Below are 25,895 nucleotides of genomic sequence, written 5' to 3' on the forward strand. Positions count from 1 at the left end.
TTCTGCTCTGCGGCAGGCAGGGCAGCCTGGCCCTCTGCTCCCACCCTGGTCAGCATCCCCCTTCCTTACTTTCTGCCTCTTCCAGGCAGGCCAAGCTCCTCACGTCTCTCCTAAGACTCTCAAAGAACTCCCACGCTCTGGAGGAAAGTATGGTTGCCAGGAGCTCATGGGGGAAGGAGAGAAGGAAGAAGGGTCCTGGGGCAGTACTGGGCCCCGCCAGTCCTGGCTCACAGGCTGAGCCAAGGGGACCCAGTCTGCTGCCCGTAGCACTGGCCCTGCACTAATGGTGGCTGGGCAGACACGCAGCTCCAGCTAAACCCTCCATATGGTTTCTTTCCAGTTAGAAAGTGGGCCAAATGCGACGTTTCTCCCCCATGAGGGGAGACAGATGGACAAGAGGAGGAGGCTGGACGGGGGTGAGGGTGAGCCACCTGGCTACAGGAGGGAGGGGGGTCCAGAGGCAGAGGGGAGGGAGGCAGGGCTAGGAGTCAATTGTTCTCCAACAGGGAGAAACTCTTAGGTTAAGTAATCTTTCTGGGCAATGCTCCCCTAAGAGGTCCATGGGCTGGCCCCACGTGAAACCCCAGGGCATATCTTGCATGCTTCGTTTTGCTAGTGAAGGAAGAATTAGGTGACCACAGCTCTGTCAGCTAGAATGTGAGTGAGTCACAAGGCACTTGAGCTGAGAGCACGGTCTGAGCCAGGTGTGATATTCTTACAACCACAAGAGGGGGGGCTGGAGGGGAGTTTGGGGGGTTATGCAGAGCTCAATGATACTGGTGGACATTATGGAGAGTCTAAGCCATGTGGAATATTTTTCTGCAGCTGTTACATGGATCCACTCATCTGAGATCGGCATTATCAGCACAGCTCCAATATACGCGTACGCATGAGGAAAGTGAGTCACAGAGAGGTTAAGTGGCTTCCCCAAGGTCACACAGACAGTCAGAGACAGAGCAGGGGTTTGACCACAGGCTGCCTGTCTCCCACAGCCAGCCCTTCAGCCCATCCACTCTGCAATGACCAAGGCCCTGTGGAGCAAAGGGACACCTGGGGCCCGTTAGCACAGGCAGGCCTGGGCACAGCACGTGACCTGGGGTAAGTACCCACTGGTATCACTGTCCTCAGGGTGAGGAGCCAAGTGCCAATGGTGCCCCTTTGCACTGCTGCCCAATTGTCAGCATGGCTGCCCAGGGGACCCTAGAGCAGGGGTTGGCTCAGCAGGGACTACTGGGGTGACACAAGCTCCCAGCATCTGACTCAACTGCCCTGCAGGGCCCCTTCTATTGCCAGAGAGGACTAGAGTGGCCGGGGAAGGACCAGCATTTACTGGGTACCCACTGTATGCCTGGCACTCAATGAATCCTCATACACCCTGGGGCAGGTGCTAACAGCCCCATCTTACAGATGAGGAAACTGAGGCTCAGAGGTACTAAGTCACCTGACAGAGCTCACACAGCCAGTAAATGGGACTGCAATCCAGGTCTGTGTCCAAAGCCTCTCTTGGGCAGAGAAAGGGAAGTCCTGGGTCACTGGGTCTCTGTTAACCCCCATCTCCTGCAGCACCCCTGGAGAGACCCCAAGTAGCACACCAAGCCCGCCAGCCCTCCTGTGTCCAGCCTCTGCAGCTGCAGCTCCATCACTGTGGGGACCATGGCTAACACTTTCCTGAAACACCTTCTTCAAATCTCTCCACCAAGGAGGGGGTACTTCCTTTCCCCCATGGTCTCTCACATTGGATGAAATAAGAATCCATGAGTCCACACTGATAGTAAATATGATCGAATTAAACCCACCTAGCGAGGAACAAGCCCACTCCCACTTCTGGGCAGAGGCTGGAACCCTCCAATAATGTCCCCAGCTCCAAGCACAGGCTCATAGAAGGGAGGGGCATGGAGGAGTCTGAGGTTCCCCATGGCCCCCAGGCCCTCCTGGATCCGCCTTAGCAAACCCCTTACTCCACACACCAGCTTCCCAGCCCCCTGGCAAGCACCCGACTACCACATGCCAACTGCAAGCTGCCGCCCGCAAAGACAGTGCCTCCGCCTGCAGGGCCAGGGGCAGGAAGCCACAGCCACTTGCCAAGAACATCTGAGCACACGGGGGGTGGTAGGGACCTCACAGACCTCCTGGCCCAAGCTGGACTTGAGAAAGGAGGCAGGCCAGAGAGGAGCATGCTTTGCCCAGAGGCACAGAGCAGCTGGGGCAAAGCCCACTCCAGATGAGGCTCTCGCCTCTGCACCAGGGGTTTAGAATCCAGGCAGCCCTCTGACGGCTTCCCACGTGCTTGGTCACTGCACACGGAAGCAGAGCCACCCAGACTATACCCTGCAGTGCGTGCCAGCGCATCCCGTTTCTCCCTGGGCCCCACCAGCCCACCCGACTCTCCAGCTCCCCGACTCCCCCCCGCCCTCACCCCAGCCCTGCAGTGATATGCAGCTGTGGTGGCCTCAAATCAGCCCTGACACCACACCTTGCTCTCACCCTGTGCTGTCCCACCAGTCAAACCGGCTTGTGCTTGGTCCCATCCCTCCAAGCCCCGCCTCTGCTACAAGAAAGCTGGACTATTTCATCGAAGAGTGTCCATTTGAACGCTGTGGAGACCACGTGGTGAGGTCCAGTGAAGCTGAGTACGCTGCGTGCCTACAGCCAGCACGTGCATCCCTTCCACACTCCTTCCCAGAGAAACTCACACGTGGGCACGAGGACATGTGCACAAAGAACTCACTGCAGCACTGTTTGAAAATAGATGGAAACAACCCAAATATTTTCCAACAGAAAAACAGATAAACTGTGGTGTGTTTGTACAATGGGATATTGTGTAGTTAAGATTAATGAAACAGCTCTCGTATTGGCTGGACAAAATCATGAGAAAATAGTTGACTGAAAAGCAAATTGCAAAATGATCTGTCCCATTTCGGTAGAATTTAAACTTTTACTTATTTAAGTGTGTTTTTCCAGGACCCATCAGCTCCAAGTCAAGTAGTTGTTTCAATCTAGTTGTGGAGGGCGCAGCTCACACTGACCCATGCAGGGATCGAACCAGCAACCCTGGTGTTACGAGCATCGCACTCTAACCAACTGAGCTAACCGGCCGCCCCCTCTGTAGGATTTAAAGACTACATATAATAAGACACACATATATATATGTGAGCAAAAGCTGCATGAAGGCAGGAGATTTTGTCTATTGGATTTGTTGTAATTGCCCCAATGCCTAGAACAGCGTCTGGCACATACTAGGTGCTCAATAAATGCTCGCTGAGTGACTAAACAAGGACAAAAAGGGAACCCACCATCTTCAGTGCTGTGATTCTCTCAAGGGAGGGAAGGACACGAACAAGACTCAGGAGGGCTCTACGGGAGGTGGAGGGGAGGGAGGGTCTTTCAGGGAATCCATGTTTTATTTCTTCAAAAAATAATCAGAAGCAAATAATGTAAAATGTAAATGCTCGGTCAATGTGGACCCCAGTACCCAGGCCAGACAAAACTCTCAGACACAATGACAGTGAAGGTGTTCCAGGCCTCCCTCATGTGTGCTGCCTGGTGGAAAACACACCAGAGCACACTCAAGCCTTACCCTGTTCATCCACGAAATGGGGCCACTCAGTCGGTCACTCCTGGCCCAATGGCACCCGAAGTACACACAGTGGGACGGAGGGGGCAGGGTATGAGGAGCCTGCCCGGGGCTGCCCTTCTCCTGCCAGCCAGCCAGCTCCTGAAATCCTACCTTCCCCTGAGGAGGGCTCCAACCTGGCCAGCCCTCCCGTGGTGTGAGCTGGAGCTCTGCGCCTCCCCCAGGCTCCAGGTACCTTCCTGACTTGAATGTGACATAGAGACTCCACTGGTGAAACTTGATATCGGTTTCCTGTTGTATTTGTGGTCTCTGTGCCCTTTCCATTTGCGGTCTAGTGACCTTTCCCAGTGTTCTCTGGGTCCAGCCAATGTATGTGTCTCTGTCTGCCTCCACCTGCACTCCCCAAGGGCGGGGCTGGGTCTGTGTGCTCGTTCATTCATTCGTTTGTTCATTCATTCATTCCAAAAGTGCCCTGCTCAGTTCCTGGCACAATTGATCCTTAAGAAACGATAGCAAGTGAGACCCCTTCCTTGGGAGCTCCACGTCTATTTGGAGAAGCAAGACCAGAAGAGAGAACATCAGCCTGAGAAGCCAAAACGCCAGTCTCCTGCCTGATGGGAGCAGACCTTGGTAAGGAAAGGCCCCCTGGGTGCCAGGCCAGCTGCACGCTTCCCTGGATGCTGTTTATTCAACCACGTGCCCTGTCCCACATGTCACCATGGCTTTTCCTTCATTGAGTGAACACATGTTTCCTGAGCACCTATTATGTGCCTGGCTGGGCTGAGATGCTGGGAGGCAGCCATAGAACCGAGCCCTGCTCCCATGGAGCCTACGCTGCAGGGCAAGTGTGATGGAAAACATCTTGGGATCAGGACCGAGGTGGAAACAAGCAGGGCGATATGAAGGACAGAGGCTGGGGCTGCACCCCCTCACTCTGGAGGCTCCGACCAGGCCACAGGGCTGACGAGGCAGAGGCAGATTTGGATTCTGCAGGGACTCTTCTCTAGGAGCTGCTGCGTTATTTGAGAGCCAGAAATTGGAAACACTTCGGGCTTGTAAATCCCACCCTCAGTGAAGGCTCACTGCTGAAGTGACCTCGTTTCCTGGGCTCCACTGGCTTGGATTGTCTGTTCCTGGTTTCCTCCATCTGAGCTTGTTTGAGGGCTGGCACACAGATACCCTCAGGCACTAAGGGACACCGAGGGGGAGTCCATCAGCCCGCTTGCCCGCGGGGAGGTGTCTCCCTAATGCCCCAGTGGACTGAGGTTTACACAGGTGTGATCACTGTACCTGTGCTCAGCTTCCACCTCCTCCCAGGAGCCCCTGTCCCCACTGGAAGGCTCTCCCCACTCCACCTGTCTAAATAAGTCCTCCCCCGCCGTCCTGCGAGGCCAGCCCCTGCAAGCAGCCCCCAGGTCTCCTGCCTTCATGGCCCCCACCCTGGCAGCCTGGGAAGGCAGAAAGAAAGGCCTCTCCCTGGAGCAGCCTACTTTTGCCCATGCCCGCCCCCAGGTAGGGGCCATCAGGGGACCAGGACTTCCCAGTTCCTCCCCAGAGCTCTCAGCCACATCCTCCAGGCTTGGGCATCCCTCTCACTCTCCTTCAGGTTTCTTCCAGCTCCTTCCTTCATCCTGTCCCTCACCAGGAGACCTACCCTTGCCAGGCCCCAAGGCAAGGTTTGATCCCTGACCAGGAAGATGCTAAACGGCCAGCCCGCAGGCAGTGGGGCAGACCAGGTGACCGGGATAAGGCACAGCATCCACAGCTCCCCGGGGACTTGGCACCCCCCCGAGTCCCCCCGCCTCTTGTTCCAGCACCCAGGGCCCTGAGACACATTCTGCATCCAGGGCTGCTCACTCTGCCCAAGCAGCACCGCAGGCTCTGAGCTCCAGACAAGGAAGAAAAAACCCTCTTTAGAGCATCAAGCAATTTCCCTGGGGGCACGGCCAGGCCTGTCCTCTCCTAGTCCAAGCAGCCGCAGGAGGCCAGCAGACATGGCTCCTCTTTGCCCTTTTCCCTTTTTTTTTTTTTTTGTCCTTTTAAATTTAAAAAGGGAGAAAAACAATGAAAAGACAAATTCTAGGAAATCAAGTGGAAAAATCTACATTACAGCAAAATGTGAAGGCAGCAAACTGCAATGGGGATATAAAGGGGGTGGAGTTACACTAACCAAGGGGTGCCCCCCAGGTGTCCCTAGGTTCCTGGCGGAGAGGGAGGTGGGGGGCTGGTGGTCACCCTGGACCGTAAGGCTTCTCTCTCTCTCTCTCTCTCTCTCTCACACACACACACACACACACACACACACACACACACACACACACGCTCGCATGGTCCTCCCCTCCTTCCCTCCCACTCCAAAACCAGGCCCTCTCCCCAAATTCGCTGTCAGGAAAGGGAGCTACTCAGAGGGATCGATGACTAATAAGATGCTACCTTTGTTTTCAGCTGGGAACGAAGCCTTCACCTACATCAATGGAGCGCTATGGCAGATTCCAGGCAGCAGAGCTGTGGCGGGGGGCGGGGGTATTCTGAGGTCAGCAAGGCCCTGAGTGAACGCCCCCCTCACCTGCGGCTGTTCCAGGGTGAGCAGGGCGGTACAGGGACGGTGAGGGGTGGCCTCAACTCCAACCAGCTCTGGCTCCAGCTGGGTGTGGGGCTCCACGGGGGGCTAGAGGCCTAGGAAGGTGGGGTTCAGGCCACCGTCCCTTTCTGCTCCTGCTCCCAACCCTACTCTCCATCATTCATTCAGTCTCCACTCCAGCCTCATTCTAAAGCATGAATCCATCTGACACATGGCTCCCTGCCTACAACCCTCGTGGCGCCCCATGTGTACATGTGAGTGTGAATGAGTGTGTGTGTGAGTGTGTGTGAGTGCATGTGTGTGAGTGTGTGTGTGAGTGTGTGTGTGAGTGTGTGTGTGAGTGTGTGTGTGTGGGTGAGTGTGAGTGTGAGTACATGTGTGTGTGAGTGTGAGTGTGTGAGTGCATGTGGGGGGACAGTGAGTGTGTCAGTACGTGTGTGTGTGTGTGTGACACAAAAGGACGAGGCCTGCAGCACCCCACCTCACCCTGGTCCCAACCAGAATTCGCCATCCTACCACATCTGCTCCCCAACAGGCCTTCGCAGAGGCTGCTCCCTCAGCCAGGAGGGCCTCCCCGGGCTGGTCAGTGACCCTCTGGCTCCCCATTGCAGCCCTTCCCTCACTGGGCCTCGGTCATGTCCTTGCCGTCTGTCTCTATGCTAAGGGCCTCACAGCACCCAGTACACACGCTGCACCTGTTGGGGACAGGCAGTGATCCCTACTTCCTAGATGAATGAGCCACCAAGTGTCTGACAGGGACGGGAGGGGCAGCGTGGCAGAAGCTGCTATCGTGGGCGTGAGGCAGAGGCTGTGTAGGAATCCCACGTGGGCACCTGCACCTGCTCAAACCCTGCCACCTCCTGTGGGAGACTTCCTAATCCACACAGCCCACTGTGACCTCCCCTCTGTGCCACCACCTGGTCACACTGAGTGCCCAGACACCTATGTGCACCGGCACTGAGCACCCACTTTGCACTTGGCACCTACTTGGTTCCAGGCTCTTGGCTACAAAGATAATCCACGCACAGCATCTGCTGTGGCGGGACCCACCAATGAGCTCCATGCACATGCGTGAGCTGGGCGTCATGCACACCTGGACACCTTGCTCAGTCCTGCCTTCTCTTAAGATTTTACTTGTCCATCTAGATGCAAATTCCTTGCTATGAGTGCTGAGGAAATACACATACAAAAGCAGAACAAGTAAATAAAAGTATAAGATAGCTGAGCAAATCGGTGGGGCCCCATGGGCCCAGGGCCTGAAGACAGCTGGGCCAGTAAAGGACATGAAACAGAACATTCACCCTCCCGGCTGCGGCCAGGGTGGCTCCAGCCCACAGCAGACAGTGGGCCCTGGGACGGGGAGACAGTCACCCTGGTTTCCCACCTGGAGGTGTCTCCCTAATGCACTCCACCAAAGGATTGTGCAAAGCATGAATACTGCACCTGCATGCAGCTTCCCCCAGCCCTCCAGCCTGAGGCCAGGGATGCTGCCTTCACCGCTTCCTGGCTGTGCGCCTTTAGACAAGTTACATAACCTCTCCGAACATTAGGCTTTCCATCTGCAAAATGGGGGAGGACTTAAAGAAACTCCACCTTGTGAGGTTGGAGTGAGGGTCAATGATGGTGTTTGTGAAGGCCTGGGTCTGCCTCCTAGAGCCAATGCCTTTGGGGAGTGGGCAAGACCTAGGGGGGTGGGGGCTGCTAAGGCGGGAGGGCAGGAGCTGGAGGGACAGGGACCTCATGCCCAGTTTGGGTCAGGACCAGCGCTAGTGAGGTCCATTTGCTCTGGGGACCAGGGGCACCAGGCTAAACTAAGAACTGTCCCCAAGGGACGGTGCTGGGCGGAACCCAGGGCCATAGCTAGAAGGCCCAGGGACTGTCCAGGGCGGGACACATCCTTTCCTTCCTAAACATTCTCTGCAACTCACACACACACACACATACACACACACACACACACACACACACACACACACACGGCGACACAAACCCTCACAAATCAAGATCACATGCCACACATTACCGCCACCTCAGTCACAAGCACTCACACAGAGACACACGGCCCCACCCCATCATGGGTATGAACCTGGAGACGACCTCATACAGCCTCACAGCCACAAGGACGTGCACACGGCCACACGCAGTCACAGCTCACAGCCACACGCAGTCACAGTCGCACAGCAGCACAAACACGCAGGAACCACACAGCCTCGCACCACCACACCGAGCCTCCCCGCCGTCCATCCCTACAGAGTCACATGGCCACACACCTGTGCACGCCCACACGCGAGGTACCTCCACACCTCCTTGGAACTGCCAGGCTGGCCTGGGCCGTACCTCGGTACCACTAATACCTCCGCTTTGCTACTGGTGCAGAGGCGGCCTGGCTGGAGGGCCAATGGGGACTGGCTAGTCACTGGATGGAGGGGTACAACACCTCTGCCACCCAGGAACTGTTCACCGAGCAGCTGCCCCACTGAGGCAGAACCCTGTCTTTCCTCTGAAACCCTCTCCCTCTGCCACCAGGCCCTGCACTCAGGCCCAGCTCTGTCCTGTAGAGAAATGGGCTGGCCTGAGAAGGCAGGGGAACCCGGCATCCGAGCTGGCCTGGTGGGAGACGGGAGCCTGAGCCTGGGCTCACTCAGGGCCGCGTCCCACCTCAATCACCTGCTTGCTTCCTGACCCTTCTGGAAAGGGTCACCCAACCTTTCTGACCTTCATTTCTGCATCTGCAAAATGGGGTGGCCTTATCCCCACCCCCCAGACAAGCAGGGTCATTGTGAGGGCTGCAGGAAGCCCCAGCCCTGGGGGATATGTTGGGGTGGGGGAGGATGCAGCTTTGGGGAGCGGGGTCCGGGCAGCCGTGGGGCTCGGTGCCTCTGCGCTGAGGCTGCTGTCTCCTCCCCAGGCGGCAGCTGGGCAGCGGCAGCATTGTTCAGAGCTGCATTATTCATGGTGCTCAGCTCTGAGCACAGGGAAATTTGCTGAGTGATCGACCTAATATCTTAACACAAACCCATTTAGGCAAAACACCTTTGAAGCGAGAACGGAAGAAAAAAAATAGAAAAGGAAGCCAAGGTATTTGGAGGCAGGTGGTGGCGCGAGGAGACTGAGGGGGGCAGGGCACAGAGAGAGGGCTGGTTCCTGGCCTGCCCCCACCCCAAGGCCCCCTGGGAGACCCCTGCCCCAGCCTAGCCCCCCAGACTTCACCTTCCCGCCACTCTCAGTGGTCAGAATGAGGGAATCCCACCCATTTCTCAGATTTGGTTCAGACAAGGGGAGTCAGACCCAGGACTGCTGAGAGTTTGCTCTGAGTTCTCTGCCAAGGAGCCACTTACAGAATAAGACCCCCAGTCCTCTTCCCCATCTGCCCCCAACTCTAGTGACACACCTGGAGGGCGAGGTCACATAGCGGCGGCTTGCCCCTTCTTCAGCCTCAATTCCACATTGGACCACAGCAGGGCTGCTCTCTCCAACTCAACTCAGACTGTCCCGCCCGTGAGCTTTTGCTGGTCCCTCTCCCAGAAAAACCCTCCTGCTTCTCCACCTGCCCAACCCCACCCAGCCTAAGGGCTCAATTTCTCCTCCTCCCCCCTGAAACATCAAGATCCTTCCCTCGGTTGGAACCCCTCCCTGCCCCTCAGGCTCTCATCACACCCCCACCACTGGCACTTGCCAACCTCTACCTGTGCTGTGGTCAGTTCTATAATTTCATGCTTTAGGGCCTGAGGGCTGGAGCCAGGTTGCCTGAGTTCAGATCCCAGCTCGGCCACTGCTTAGCTGTGTGACTTTGGGCAAGTTACTTAACTTCTCAGCACCTTGTCTCCTCATAATAGAATATGAGGAATAAGTGAGTTTATATAAGGTGCTTAGAACAGTGCCTGGCACATAGTACTAACTATGTTTGCTATTATTATAATATTATTGTCAGTTTCCTCTACCAGCACATAAGCCCCTTCAGGGGAAACTATGTCTTTCTCATTCCTAACTCCCCAGTTTCCAGCAGAGCTCCAAGCACAAAGTAGGTGCTCAGTCAGTGCTGGTTGATCTGAGCCTGATTTCCAGCACTGTTTTCTGCCCGAGCTCTTCACCCCCAGACCCCTTGGAAAGAGGAGCTAGGGCTGGGCTGGTGGTGGAGACCCCTGTGTGGGACGGGGTGCGGAGAAGAGAACCTCTGCCATCTGCACCCCACAGCAGGAACCAAAGCTCAGCTGGGCCAGAGGAACAAGGAGGGGCCAGGGTTAAGGGACAGCAGCTGGCCCGCGGTTGGCCAGAGAGGAACAGGCAGCTGTAGGCCAGGATGAAATATTTAGGAGCCCACATCCCCAGGAAGTGGAAACGGACAAGCAAAATGAGCTGTTGAGATGTAATTACCCAGGCAGACCAAGCACATCTCCTGGCGGCAGTGGGCTCAGCTCCCCCAGCCCGCCACACAGGCACTGGGTACTGAAGTCCTCCTGGATCCACTCCTGTGCCAGCCCTCGCCCCCTCCTCTTCAGGCCAGGGCCGGGGTAGGGGTGGCAAAGTGTGGGGTTCCTCCAAGCTGATCCTTTCCATGGCAAAATGGCAGGACACGCGGAGAACAGTGGCCTACAGCCAGCGCTGGTAGTGGATGTACGCAGGGCGATGCCTTCACCCCACCAGGCCTCAGCTTCCTCCGCCAGGAAATGGGGCTGCTGACCACGCCTGGGAAGGAGGACTGAGATGGTGGATGTGAATGTGCCCCACAAACTGGCCTTGGTGAGACACAGTGACGAGGGTGGCAGCCTCCCGCAATGAGGACAGGGCAGCCCTCGGCCTGACCCAGCGTGCCCCGAAAGCCTTTCCTGGGGCATAGGTTAGTAGGAACTGATGGCTGAAGGTCAGAGACTGAGGCCTAGATATGGGCCAAAGCTGCAAAAGTGCTCACCTCACCCCCAAAAACTTCCCCAGGCTCTTCCATTGCTGTTGGAGAAAAGGGGCCTCACACCCTGGGGGTCTGTGTGGCCCGATGTGGGAGTGGAGAGACAAGCACCAGAGAAAGGTGGCCTGGGTCTCTGGAACAGCCGTGAGTGGGCTCCGGAGGGCATCCAGGAGCTGGGGGGCTGGGGGACGGGTGCTCAGCTGCCCCTCATCCTGCAGGCCAGAGCCAGGGGAGGGGTGCTACCATCTGCTAGTTTTTCTCAATCAATAGGCATTCGGGGTGGGACAACTTTTCATAGCGTGGAATTGTCCCATGCTGCAGTACAAGGACATCCTGGCAATCTGGGCGCTAAATGTCAATAGGGACCCATGTCATGGTGATATTTATACTGACATTTAAATGTCCCCAGGGACGGAGTGGACTGCCCAGAATTGAGAGCTCCTTTCTGCTCTAAACCAGGCCCAGAGAGGAGCCGTGATCTGCAGTCCAGCACATGCCATCCACACTGCTGCCCCGACCCCTCTCCAGGCTGGCTCCATGCGCCTGGAGCAGGTCCAGCCTCACCTGGCAGCAGCCTGCTGACCCCTCAGGACCTTACCCATTGCACACACCAGCTCCTGTCTGCACCATCTTACCACAGCAGCGCCTTATGTCTGCATATAAACCTCAGCCTGCCCAGCCTGGCCCCCCACAACTCTCTACCAAACCTCCAGTCCCACTCTGTCACTCCCCACCCGTCACACACACCTTCAGTGGCTGTCACCTCCCTCAGGGCAAAGTTTGAACTCCTCAGCGCAATCCTGAGGCCCTGCAGCCTCATCTCTCATCACTCCCCACTTCCAGCAGCATCTGCTGTTTCCAGCACACACCGGGGTGTTCCCGTCTCCAGGCCTTTGCTCAGACTGTCCCCTCTACCTTTATGCCCAGTTTCCCTTCCCAAACTCCGTCTTCCTCTAGTCAGCTTCTATCCGTTCTTGAGGATTCAGCTCAGGCCCCCTCCTCCAGGAAGTCTCCGTGGGTGACCCCAGGCTCCTTTTCCCCTGGGTGCCCATAACAATCCCAATGTCTCAATCACTGTACTTAGCACAGTGAATGGAAATTATTGGACTAGACGTCACTGTGCCCACTAGCCTCTGAGCTCCAGCGAGATGGCCACTGCCAGGCCCGCTGCCAGGAATAATAGCACATTCACTGATTTAGCAACAATTTACTAAGCGCCTCCCAGAGCCAGGTGCTGTCCTAGATACTGTGGGTACAGACAAGAATCCTGCCCTCATGGAACTGACATCCATTTATGACATAGAAGATAGATGCTAAAGAATTAATTAGTTAATTAAGTAATTAATTAATTAACTAATTAATTAAGAGCTGGCCGATTGTCCAGAAGGTCTCTTGGCTTCATCTCCAGCTCCTGTCCCTCCACCCTTCTCTTCCTGTCTTCCTCCCAATCACTCCCTCACCCTATTCTCTGTCTTCTCTGTCCCCTCCCCTCCCCCTCCCCTCTCTCACACACTCACCCCACTTCCCCATTGTTCCATGGCCCCTCATGTTCATGCAGCACTCATCAGCTGAATAATTTCTGCCCATGTTCTCTCATTAGCTCCTGCCAATCAGCCCAGTCTCAGGTATTATGACCAATGCACAGATAGGAAAACTGAGCCCCACAAGCCAGAGCCTAGTGCTGGCTGCCTCCACCTTCCCTTTCTCCAGCCCATCTTCTCCCTCTCCTCCGCCTTTCAGTCTCTCTCTCTCCCACCTTCTGGGGTGACTAGCAAGTTGCTTCCTCTCTCTTCCCTATCTGTACAATGGGGCAGACAGGCAGGCTCTGGGAGACGGTCCATGGGGCCTGGGATTCCCATCCCCTCCAGCCCTCTGCAGCCCCTATTCTGTCCCCCTCGATTTTCATTCTCCTCCCTCCCTCCTCTGGCTTGTCACTTTGTCCTCCATCCTCTCCCCATCCCAAAGCCTCCCTCATGCCCCAAGATGTCTGCAAAATGATCGTTCGCTTTCCTTCTGGTTCTTTAAAAATGAGAATCTGCATAGAATATCCATATGATCATTCCTTCTACAGCAAAATGGAGCATGGGTATAACACACCATACAAGTTGGGGAGAAAGGATGGTCACCATGGGAGGGGGGAGACCCCCAAGCAGGAAGAGGCGTCAGCTCACCCTTGGGCCTCAGAGGCAGCACCTCATTCCCTTTTCTTGGCCTTCCTACTGGCTAATTCACCGGGTTTGTCATTCTTACAATAACCAGCAAAGTAGGGACTACAATTAGCCTCATTTTACAGATGGAGAAACTGAGCACCATAAGAAACAGTGGCGGGGCCGGCCCGGTGGCTCAGGCGGTTGGAGCTCCGTGCTCCTAACTCCGAAGGCTGCCGGCTCGATTCCCACGTGGGCCAGTGGGCTCTCAACCACAAGGCTGCCAGCTCAATTCCTCGACTCCTGCAAGCGATGATGGGCTGCGCCCCCTGCAACTAACAATGGCAACTGGACCTGGAGCTGAGCTGCGCCCTCCACAACTAAGACTGAAAGGTCAACAACTTGACTGGAAAAAAGTCCTGGAAGTACACACTGTTCCCCAGTAAAGTCCTGTTAAAAAAAAAAAAAAAGAAAGAAACAGTGGCTTATCCAAAGACACACAGCAAGTCCGGGCAGCCTGCTGCTCTCTCAGGAATGCTGCCCCCTCCTCATTCTCAGAAAGAGGTGGTGTGAAGAACCAAATTCAGTCACTCAGGTCACTCAGCTCCCGTACCCAGAGCCCCCTTCTGCTCCCTGGGACAGGCCCCTCCTCAGGAAAGCTGCCCCTCCCCCACGCCCAGCCTGGCCTCCCCTTCCCTGTAACAACAGTTTAGCCAGCTGCAGAGATTTTTGGTGACAACTGCTTCCAAACCTCTCATCCTAGCTATACAATTGCATTCAGACCTGCCTCGTCCCCAAAAGGATTTGCAGCAGTGCCCAGAAATAAACATATTTGGCTAAAATATAAGAAGACAAAACCGAGGGGCGGGGCCCGCACTTTACGGATGAGGCTCCCACGGCATTCACAGACGGGCCAAGAGCTGGAGCGCTGGCCCTTTGTTGGGGACCGGAGCTGCCCAGAGCTCCCTGAATGTCTCTGGCCTTGGGGTCGTGTCGCTGTCCGTGGTGCTGAAGCCAGGAGGGCCTGTTCAACGCCCGTCTTCCGCCCATATGCAACCTGGGAGCAAGTCCAGGGGGCTCAAGCTTCAAATACACCCCAAATCTGTCCCTTCCCACCACCCCACCCTGGCCAAGCCATGACCTTGCCTGTACGACAGCAGCACACTGCTCACTGCCCTTCCTGCCTCAGCACCGTAGTCTATTCCCTGCACATTGGCCAGTGGGATCCTATCAAACCCAAGTCCGCTCACATCCGTCGTTTTCTGCTCACAGCCCTCCACTGGTTCCCGTCTTACTCAGAGTAAAAGCCAAAGTCCTCACAGTGGCCAAGAGGCCGCACAGGATCTGCCCATCTTCTCCTGCTTCTCTCCACTCAGTCATTCTGCTCCCGCCTCTTGGCTCTTCCCCAAATGCCAGCGAGGCTCCCGTCTCAGGGCCCTTGCACTTGTTGGGCCCCTGCCTGTGGCACTCTCCCCACAGACGTCCACGTGGCTCACACCCTCCCTGCACTAGGGCTGTACCCGAGTGTCCCCTCTGCAGAAAGGCCTTCCCTGACTACCTGTCCCTCTCCCTCTCTGTCCACTTATGCTGCTCTATTCTTGTTCGTGGCAATGCCCATCAGCTGCTGTCTGAAATTATATTATACTTATTCACTGAAAACTGCCTCTGGTCCTCTCTCCAAATGTGAGCTCACAAGGCCAGGGATCTTCATTTGTTTCGTCCAGCGCTGTGTCGTAGTGTCGCGGTTCAATGCCTGGCACACAGTAGGTGCTCAATAAATATTTATTCACCAACTGAATGAATTACTGTGCAGAGGTGAGGGATGAAAGGGCTGAAGAGAAGAGCAGAAGAAAGGAATTTTCCACTCCCCACCCCCTTGCCAGCCATGTCCCCGCAGAGCAGGCTCTGTGTGGTGTGGAATCCTGGACTCTGTCCTTCTGAGTCCCTGTAAACCCCAGGAGTGTGAGGGGAGCCAGCACTGGAGGAGCGACCACCAGGGGACACGTCCCTCCCCACCTCCAGGGCCTGTTTTGCCCACTTTTAGACAGAACCCCTCACAGGCTCATAAAAAGCCACGTGTGGCTGGTGACTCTTGTGTCACACAGTCTCCTCCCCTCAGCACACACACACTCCCTACCCCAGGAGCCACTCCACCTCTTCTTTCCCTGGCCCTCTGTGGGGGGCGGCTCCTCCTGGATCCATCCATCTGACTGACCCACAAGTGCTTCCCTAGAGAAGCCACGTGAAGGAAATAAAACCCGTCATTGAAAGGAGGGCTCCACCTTCCTTCCCTCAAACTCCAGAGCTGGGCAGTTGTGGAGTGGCACGGAGCTGTGCAAACCCCAGCTCTGCCACCAACAAGCTGGGAGGGCCTGGGCGAGCCCTCAGGGAGCCCGGACCATGGTCACTCCCCCTGTAAAATGAGGACAATTCTCAGGGCATCTGTGCAGAGGCAGAGGTGGGGCCAGGGCCCGGCAGCTTCTGTGAGGACAGTTAATAAGACCTTCCCTAGAAATATGTACATGAAAACAAAAGGAGGCTCAGAGGTCTTCACACAGGCCAGGCTGGCTGAGGCGCCAGTGCAGGGGGCTCTGAGAGCGGCCTGGCTGGGTGGACACTGCGAATAACAAGGGGAAAGGGCGGTGGGCATCCTCAGTGTGTCCACCTGCATGAGCCCATCGAAGATGGCACACAGCCTCTTCCTGGGCTTACAGATGAAGACACTGGAGGCTCAGGGAGGGGAAGTGCCTTGCCTAAGGTCACACAGGAGTAGGGGATGGGGATGAGACAGAGATGCCACCCAGGACACTCAGCAGCCACATACTGGCCTGCAGCAGGAAGCCTCGGGGGGGGAGGGAAGGAAACGTGAGCTCACAGGCCCTTCCATAGCTGCAGAGGATTAGAGCGATGGGACGTGCTTTCACTACACCTCCAAGGCCCTTAGAGTGGGGAACTTGGGGTGCTGGGGACCCCACCTCGGATGGGAAAATGGGCTCAAGTCCAGTAATCAGCAAACAGGTGAAGGAGACTTCCTGGAGAGTGGGGGAGGGGGGCCAGGAAAGGTCAATGACCTCCACCACTTGCTCTTTAACAAAGGGGAAGAAACCAGAAGGAACCCCCTGTCCATGGGAACCCAGAAGGATGGAACCCAGAGCGTTCCCAGTGAACAGGCTCAGGCAAGGGGAGGAGGGCGCAACCAGGGCAAGAAAGTGAACTTGAAGAAAATGGGATCCAAACCAGGTTTAGGATTTATTTGTTCAAAGGATCAGAGGTAAAGAAAGCAAAGAGGCTGAAGGGCTGAGGGAACAGGTTGCTATGGCTGTGGCTGCTCTGTGGCCTCAGGTCTGGGCCCAAGAACAATAGACACAGCGGAAGCCAAAGGCCAACCTCATGGTACCCAGACCTCCATGTGGTGACGACACATAGAAAAGCCAAGAGAGGTGGGTGAAGAATGTGAGACACACCTCATGGGGTCTCCGAGACGCCCTGACCCGTCACCTTCACATTGGTGATGAAACTGAGGCTCAGAGAGATAAAGTGAGCAGCCCCGGGTCACACAGCCACCCGGAGACAGAGCCAGGACTAGACCTGGGCGCGGACTCCCAGCCCAGGGCCCTCTGCCCCACTCCCCGACTCTGGTTAATAACAATGAGACCGGCACTTGGCAGCTTACTGCTTAGTACAGGCCCAGGCTGTGTTAAGTGTTTGATGTGTATTAACCCATTTAGTGCTCACAGCAACCTTAAAAGGAGATACGTGTACTATTGATATCCTCATTTCACCAGATGAAAACTGACGGCCAGAAACCTTAAATGACTGCTCAAGGTGGCACTGCTCACGGTGGCAGAGCCAGCTCTTAACCACTCCACTCTACTGTGTCATCCAGAAAAGGACAGGATTCGGAGGCCACAAAGGGGCCACACCCAGCAAAGGGAAATTTTTTTAAACCCCAATGAAATCTTCAAACACGTTCCACAAAGGAGGCCAGTGAAAGCAATGGCTGCTTCCTGCCCAAGAGGGGAGGGATGAAAATTCAGAACAGAAAGGCCTTGGCGTCTAACATTTTCTTCCTGTCATTCCTGTCAAGCTTATAGGCGAATTCAGATGGGAGTGTGTTCTCATCATGATAGGCCAGGCCAAACATGTCAGAGGAGTCGGAGCGCGCAGGAAAAGTGACCTGATGACATCCAACCCAGGGGACTCACAACATTGAGAGGTGTCAGCGCCCTGCTGCAGGCCAGAGTGGCAGAAAAATCAGAGCAGACAGGCGAAGTCCCCAAGGCGGGCCCGACAGGCGCAGGGTTCATCTTCGGAGCGGGACACAGATTGAGCTGGCAATCACTGAGCAGTCACCCCAACACCAGCACCTTGCCAATCTCCAAGTGCCGGCCAGGAGACTCGGCTAGCGCGTGGTGGTCTCATGGCTCAGCGGGAGGTGCCCACGCAGGCCCACTTAATTTCCACCCACAGCACAGTGACGGGTGGCAGACCAGGGGAGCAAAGGTGTGATGGGTCTCAGGTTCAGGGCAGCCTAATTGATCAGCAAGAATGTGGAGACTGGCTGCTGGGCGGGCCCACTTCCCGCCACATCCTTGGAGAATGCGTGGCCAGGGGGCAGGTCATGCTGGGCTCCGGCTGCCGGGTCTCTGGGCCGTGAGTCCAAGCGGCAATGGGAGGGAGAGTCCAGGGGTCCCTCCCTGAAAAGGTGCTACAAGCCACCCCACTCTCATAAACACCAAACCGCTGGCAGGACCCCTCCCTGCTTTCAGTAACCCATCCTCTCGGCTAATTCCAACCACATGTCATCCGATCGGGGGCAAGGAGACTGCATGCTCCAGGCTCTGTCCCGGTGCAACTGGCCCCAATCACCCCTGAACCAAAAGACCATGCCCTGAAGTGCCACCATTTGACAACCATTCCCTCAGACCTTGAGCAATCGTTCATTTTCCAGCACTCCTCTGAGAGAAGCTTCCTAACTAAGTGGTTTTCAGTGAATGTCTGAGGGTGGTTCCAGAAGGAGCCAGAATCGTGAGCACACCCCTGACAAGCCTTTGCTTACAGAAAGAATGCCTGGCGCAGGGGCCGTGGACGCTGAAGACAGCCTGTGGGGTGCCCGAGCGAGACCAGGGTGATGGGCTGACGCACACACCCCTATTACAGATGAGAAAAGGAGGCCCCAGAAGGGCAGTGACAAGCGCAGGGCACAGGTCTGCTCGTCCGTTTGCTTATTTGCTGATTCTACACACATCTACTGAAGCCTCGTTATGTGCACGGGGTGCGAGAGGCACCCCGGCCTCAAGAAGCCCAGAGTCGAGTGGAAGAGACAGAGGGAGAGCTCAACAGGCACGGGGCTTCCCAGGCGGTGGGCCCGGGGCAGATCATCCTCCCCACCCAAGTGAGCAAGTCTGCTGGGGGGAGAGCAGGTGAGGGAAGCCTGCAGGGAAGGGGGGACTTGGCACTGAGCCTTGATGGGCAGAGAGGACCCCCAGGCCCTGAGCAGGTTGCACATGGCAGGTGATGTGTGTGCATACTCTCTTGGGCAAGCAGGCACGACCCCAAGTACCAAAACATTTTAAAATATAGGGTTGACCTAAAAGAATCTCTGCTCAGCTCCATCTCACATCGCTCCCTGTCCCATGGCCACGAGGACCAGGCCAGGCCCCTCACCGGAGTCCCATCTGCCTTGTCACTCCTACCTCCAGGCTCTTGCTCACGCTGTTCCCCCGCCTGGCGTGCCCTTTCCTTCCTCTGCACTTGGCCAAGTACGCTGCCCTGCAGCCCTGCTGGACTGCCCGTCTGGCTGTGCCGGGACCCCCTGCGTCTGTCCCCAGAGTGTTTCTCTTCATCTCTTCACTTCAACACATGCATCATCTCATCCCTACATTCACTTACTTAGGCGAACCCTACTGAGCGCCTACTGCACCCAGGGCAGGGGGCTAGGTCTGGCTTGTACCACTCCTCCCACACCTACTAAGAGCAGGCAGGGCCCACGGCCTAGCTCCTGTCCTCTGGACACCCAGAGAATATGAAATAAATCCGTGAAGCCCAGGCCAGCTGGGAGACTTGAGCGGGTCTGGAAGGCTGAGCCTCTTCCCCTTCTTGTCCCCTGGGGCAGGCAGCCCCTCAGGATGAAGCATCTGCAGCAGGCACTGCAGTGAAAAATGACAGGAAGCTGAAGCCCACATTTCAGCCTGCTGCAGACAGACCCTGAGTACTCACATTCCTACCTCTGCCCGACCCCCGAAAGGATTTCTGTCCTCAGTGAGTCAGCAGAGGCTTGGGGACAGCGGGGAGATCAGTGGGGAAGGAGGCTGAGGTCCCAGGGCAGCCTGACTAACCCCAGATGCCTGTTCTATGCCAGTCTCAGTGCTCTCCCAAGGTTGCCGGGAGAGCAACCTTGCAGGCCCAGGGGTGGGAGGAGGACTGAGAAATGAGTAGTTGGGGGCTAGATTTTGTGATCAATCATGCATTCCACAAACACTTAGTGAGCAACTACTATATGCCCGGGACTGTGCTAGAGGCTGGGGATGCAGCAAAGAACAAAACCGGGGGGAAATCTCTGCTCCAGTGGACCATAAACAAATACAAATTTACTTGTCAAGTGCTTTAAAGAAAAACAGAGCAGGGAAGAGAGAATAAATGGCAACGGGCTGGGGAAAAGGCTACGTTAGATACGTGGTCAGAGAGGCCGCTCTGAAGAGGGGACACCTGGGAAGGCACCTGCACGCACTGAGGGTAAGAGCCACATGGGTATCCAGGGAAAGAGCTCTCCAGGCTGAGGGATGAGGCAGTGCAAAGGCCCTGACGTGGGCTTGTGCCTGGAGTGTTCCAGGAGCAGTGAGGAGGCTGCTGTCGCTGGAGCAGAAAGATGCAGAGGGGAGTGGAAGGAGATAAAGTCAAGGAGGTAAAGGGGAGGCAGCAGAAAGGGGAGTGGGCCCTCTAAGTGTCCACCCTTCGGGGTTCCTGGATCCTGGGAGTACCCCAGGGCAAACCTCTCCTCTCTGGTCTCTCAGAAACATGAGCACCCAGAGGGACTGGCACAGCTTTTGCGAGCTGGTCAAGCTCTTCTCCCAGCCCCCCAGAGCCCCCAGGAGGCCAGCGTTCTGTTTACAGCCAGAGAAGCTGAGTCCAGAGATGTCACATAGCCAGCAGGATGAGGATGCGCCCCAGCCTTGGGCCTCAGGCTGCCGCCCTGCCAGTCACTGCCCATGCTGCGCTGACAGGGGCCATCTAAATTATCTGAGGCTCTGCCCTGGGAGTTGGAGCTGCAGGTCAGACCAGCAACAGCTTGACTCATCAGCATATCCAGAATATCAATGGGGGACACAGGGACACAACGGGAAGATGAAACTTTGGAACTTCCCACTGTGTAAGATAGGATGTCCTCAAGGAGCAGACCTGAGCTCCCACGCCCCTTCCTGCCACACCCAGAGAAGCTATCTCGTTCTGACTCTGGGAGCACAGGCCAAGATGTGCCCAGGATGCTGGAATCGCTCGCTAGAGAGGACCAGAACCAAATCCCCCAGTGTCCCCACGGAGAGGCCCCCGCTTTCTTTAAGCCCTATGCCAATGTCCCAATCAGTGCTGGGTGCTACCCAGGAGCTCCCCACCCAGAGGACAGAGTTGGGTTCCAATCCCAGCTCCTCCACATTCTAGCCGTCTGGCCTCAGTTTCCTCATCTATAAAATGGGCATGATTATGCTCCCTTGCAGGTCCCAGAGCCCATCACACAGTAGATACCCAGGATTTGCTGGCCAAGCACTTGCCACAGCTCTGCTGTGCATCTTCAGTCTGGCAAGCATGCCCTCCCCTCTGCCCCGCTCCCTGGTACTCCTCTGAGCAATTCACTGATGAGTTATACTCCAAAGGACAAATCAATACAATATGTGGCCAAAGAAACATCTTTAATCTTGTGCAGGGATTAGGCTACAAGATACAGTGGCTTCTTTCTACTGGCCACTCAATTCTGATTTCAATTTGGCCAGCTGGAGTGTGGCTTTCTCCTTCTCTTTTCACCTGCCTAAAGACGTTCCTCCAAATCAAATTTCATTTAGCGGGGCAGGGAGACGTCACTGCCCATATACAAGAGCAGGCCCAGCCGGGGGCCGGGGGTTGTATAGCCTAAACTGGGTGACAGCAGGAGGATCTGGGGACATGGGAGGTGCAGCCAGGGTGGGAGGTCAGGCCCTCAGCGATGGGATGGAGCACAGAGGGCATGGGCACTGTGAGGGGCAGCTGTGCCAGGGCAGAAGTGCCCCTTAGCTGGAGGCCTTGGCAGAGTAGCTAGTTCTCTTATTTTTCTAGAAGTCCTTTTTAAAAACCTTGAGTAGATTTTTTATTTTCTAACCACCAAATGCCTAGAAAATTTAAATAATAGTCTTAGCTTCAGACAAAACACAACGCCCAGACCTCACCCCAATCCCACGCCTCTCACACTCCTGTCAGCACGTGTCCCTCCAGGCCGTGCACGCACGCACATGTGTTTCACTGTCATACCCATCCCTTGCACAGGGCTCGTCCACATGGTCTCAGTTAGTGCAGTGGGAAACAGGCAGAAGACAGAGTGACAGGAATACAAAAGCAGTTGAGACGTCTAGTCACAGAGCCAGACTGCCTGAGTTCAAATCCCTTCTCCACCAGTAACATACTGTGTGACCAGGTGCCAGTTATTATTTGGCCTCTCTGTGCCTGAGCTCCTCCCTGTAAAATGGGCGTACCTACCTCACAGGGCAGGGAGGAATACCCAGGATAACAGGTATAAGACAGGTGCTGAGCATGTGCTGGGCACATAGGGAGGGCTACGGAGGTCCTAGAGCTGGGTCCCTCACAGCAGGGACTGAACATAACTGAATGCTAGGATGCTGAACCTTCTGTCCCTGCCCCTTCCAGTACCTTTGTCCCCAAATCCTGCAGAGGTTGCACCTTAAACAGAAAGGTAGTAGGCTTGTTTGGGGAAAGAGTGAAGCCACTGAGTAGGACCTGGGGCCAGCCCAGAGTCTGAACAAAAGGAGGAAAGGACATTCGGGCAGCCAGAGGGAAGGGGCTGCAGCACTGGAGGTCTGACACTGCCACCATGGGTCTCAGGGAGCTGCCACCTGCCGGGCTGGAGGTGAGAGCTGTCTGTCCAGCCCAGCTTCCCTCTGCGGGCCCAGCTGCTGGAATGGGGCGTGGCCTGGAGCCGCAGCCATCAGTCAGCCCGGCCCACTTCCGCCCAGGCCGCCCTCTCTGCCAGGTTGCAGGCACCCAAGCGGCTTTGGCTGTGCAATTAAAGGGTCTTATCCAAGATTTATAGCAGGATTATGCCCACGGGGTGTTACTAACGCCAGCCTCTGGACACTGTGGTCCTTGAAAAGCAATTAGAGTCCCGGGTTATACGGGTATAAGTACACAGACACCATCCCCCAAGGTCGAGGTTGCCACAGGAGCTATTTAGAGACTGGGCGTTAGGAAAAGCCAGGAGAGGGGGCAGAGGAGCTCTCTCTGCAGGGAGGTGGGTCTGCGAGGCGGGGGAAGGGCCTCCCCTCTTCTCCCCCAAACTCCAGGCATGACAGGGCAACGTCCCTCAGCCCCACAGCCCTCAATCAGCCATCCCTCTTGGGAAGTCTCACTCGGCGGGATGGCGGGGGGGAGGGGCGGGGGGAGGGGCGGGGGGGGGCAGCACCCCCGGAGCCCACCCCCACGGCCCCACTGGCTGCCCTCCTTCAGCATGGCCGTTGGAACTGACCCACTCAGAGGCCCAGGCCTGCCAAGGTGTTAACCCTTGTTATGTTAGCCTCTTACTCCTTGCCCATACTTAAAAGCTTTATCACTGGAGCTTCTGAGAACAGCAATTAAGGGGAGAGGGGGGAGGTGGCCTGTGGTAAGAGGGGGAACCTCCAGGAGAGCAAATTACTTTCGCACAGCTCCTCAGATCCCACCCACAGGGCACCTACTTCACGGAAGCCTGAGCCGGCCCAGCCATGTGAGATGTGACTCCCCCAGCCCTGCCCTCACCCACACCAGACTGTTCAATCTTAGGGACTCTGGATCCTTGATCCCCCACACAACCCTTGCTCCAAGAACCTGCTGGCTGGACCCTGGCTCCTGGGTCCCAGAGACCCCCTTAAACAAGGCCACCTCCATCCCAACCCCCTTCCCTTGCTCTCTGCCTGAGAACAGTGGCCATTCCACCGGCTCGCACACCAGGAATATGACAGTCCCTCAATCTGACTGGCTGCGTCTGTGAAAGTCATTCACACCCAGCCCTCACCCAGGAGTCAGACAGCTGCTCGGAGGAAAGCTGAGGCCCACAGGGGACATGGCCCAGGGCAGGCGGAGCCCACAGGAGGCTCTCGGGCGGGGCTCAGCCGCGTGCTGTGACATCCCCCACCCCAGAGCGTGGCCCTGCAGGCAGGCGCCCGACTCACCGTCCTCGCGGGACTTCTGGATGAAGGCCTCCACGCCGCTCTCGCCGTAGCTGCCCTCCGAGGCCAGCGTGGACACGTAGTTCCATTTGAGGGCACGGACGATGTCCACCATGGCTTGGGCCTGGTACGTGTCTGAGGGCACCACGCGGGAAAAGAAATCGTAGCGGCTGTTGTCGCTCAGGTCAGGGGCTGTGGAGGCGTAGCTGATCTGAGGGATCTGGAGGGGAGAGGGGCCACTAATGGGGGCGGTTGGCACCCCCACCCGACCCAGCACACCGCAACCCCACACACCACCTCCCTCCTGTCCCCACAGCCGTGGGACCTCCTCCCCGGCCCAGCCCTTCCCACGGGCACTGCCTGCTCTCATCCTGGGGGAGACCCTGTGACGTGGGCTGGACAGATCCTACGCCACTTGACAGAGGAGGAAACGGAGGCCCAGAGAAGGTGGGTAAATGGTCGACCGGCCCTGCCACTGGCTCCAGCCCAGGTCCCGACGCCGCCCACCTCCACCCAGCTCCCCCACTCCTGGCCCTCCCGTGGCCCTCCCCACTCCCAGCAGGAGTGAGGCTGACATCAGGTTGAGAAGTGACTGGTATATCAGCTTCAACCTGTCCTCCAGAAAATCTCCCCGCTAGCCTCACCTGGGTCCTGCAGCCGGTGGTCCCCCGACAACACACACGTACACATCGCAGAGTCATTGGAGACCTCACACACACGCACACACACGTGCACACACACATGCGTGTGCACACACACCCCAGGGTCCTCTAATGGCCTTGATTTACATAAAGAGCTACATGATCCTATCTAGGAAAAATCCCCAGGTGGGTGAGATGGTTCGGCCTGGGTATGGGGTGGGGCTGAGGGTGGTGCGAGGGAGGCTTGCGGGGTCCTTTGGTCTATCTCCTTCCCCGAGGTAGCCCCTAGGCCATCACCCAGCAGACCCTGTCCCCATAGCTCCCACCTGCCCACCCCCAGGCAAAAGTAAGATGCAGAGCCCTTATGCTGCCCTTCCTCCTTTGGCTGACATCCAACCATCCCCAAAGGACGCGGACAGGCCCAGGTGGACCCTCCTGTACCTTCCCTCCTCCCCGGCCCAGGCTCACATCCCCAGGTGCCCTCCTCACATCCCTCATGCTGCCCAGCTCCCCAGGGCTGCTCAGTGGCCCACGAGCTCTATTCCCTGCCTCCATCCACAGCAAGACATACCCTTCCTGTGGTCCTCTGCCCTGCCCTCAGCTGTCCAGGGTGATGGGATGAAGGGGTGGGCATATTGATCTGGGTTAATGTCAAATGTAAGGTTTATCCCCCTAAGGAACCACTAAGATTCAATCCTGGCAAAAAACAAGCAAACAAACAAACCTCAAGGCCAGAGCTTCAGTCCTCATGGCAACTGAGGGTAGGGAAATGCTTTGGGGGCAAGAGGATTGGGGGTACCCCCTGGACAAGTGGTCGCCCACTTAGCCATTGCCTATGGTGTCCCTATTCCCAGGGAGAGTCAGGGTGCACCTTCCACTGAGGACGCCCATTCCGAAAAGGGCATGACCCAGCTTAGCCCCTGCGATGCCCCCCCAGGGTCCCTCGCTGCCCCCCCTCACTGAGCTCACTCAGGGGTAAGGACATGGGGAGCAAAGCAGATGATTGGTTTTCTGGATTTTCTGAGCAACTAAGCCCTCTCGTTGCAGCTCTTGTGGTCTTTATAAAACGGCATGTACTGTGCCATTCACTGTAGCACCTTTCATAATGGCAACAGTTTGGAAACAACCTGGTGAAAGAAGCTATGGCCATGCCAGGAATATTACACAGCTTTGAAAAAGAACAAGGTGGCTTTCCAGGCACTGCTCTGGCTTAAAACAACAGCAGCAAAGAAGCAAGGTGCAGATCTGTGTGCTACAGCACCCTGCTTACCGTGAGGGGGGTACATACCGTGTTTCCCCGAAAATAAGACCCAGCCGGACCATCAGCTCTAATGCATCTTTTGGAGCAAAAATTAATATAAGACCCAGTATTATATTATGTTATGTTATGTTATGTTATGTTATGTTATGTTATTAGACCAGTTTTATATTATATTAAAGTAAAACCGGGTTTTATATTAATTTTTCTCCAAAAGATGCATTAGAGCTGATGGTCTGGCTAGGTCTTATTTTTGGGGAAACACCGTACTCAGGTATAAATTCACACAGCTCTGAAACAAAACAGTTGCCTCCGGGAGAGAACCAGGTGGCTGAGGACAGGGTTGGGCAGGGACCTTTCACCTTATACCTTTTGCATGTAGAACCAT

At 56.2% G+C, this 25,895-nt stretch overlaps 1 protein-coding gene and 1 non-coding gene across 6 annotated transcripts in view; both read right to left on the reverse strand.

Annotated features, from left to right (window-relative positions):
* GRM4 (glutamate metabotropic receptor 4) overlaps positions 1–25,895 on the reverse strand; it is a 118,076-nt gene that overhangs the window by 41,291 nt on the left and 50,890 nt on the right. For all 5 annotated transcript variants that reach the window (XM_033101088.1, XM_033101061.1, XM_033101070.1 and 2 more), the window contains exon 3: positions 23,612–23,828. In XM_033101088.1, coding sequence (XP_032956979.1) covers positions 23,612–23,828 — 217 coding nt within the window. The remainder of the gene's footprint in view (positions 1–23,611; positions 23,829–25,895) is intronic.
* On the reverse strand, positions 3,023–3,096 carry TRNAT-CGU (transfer RNA threonine (anticodon CGU)). The gene has a single exon. It is a non-coding gene; the product is annotated as a tRNA-Thr (tRNA).

The sequence above is a fragment of the Rhinolophus ferrumequinum genome, chromosome 3 (assembly GCF_004115265.2).
Source record: "Rhinolophus ferrumequinum isolate MPI-CBG mRhiFer1 chromosome 3, mRhiFer1_v1.p, whole genome shotgun sequence".
NCBI lineage: Eukaryota > Metazoa > Chordata > Mammalia > Chiroptera > Rhinolophidae > Rhinolophus > Rhinolophus ferrumequinum.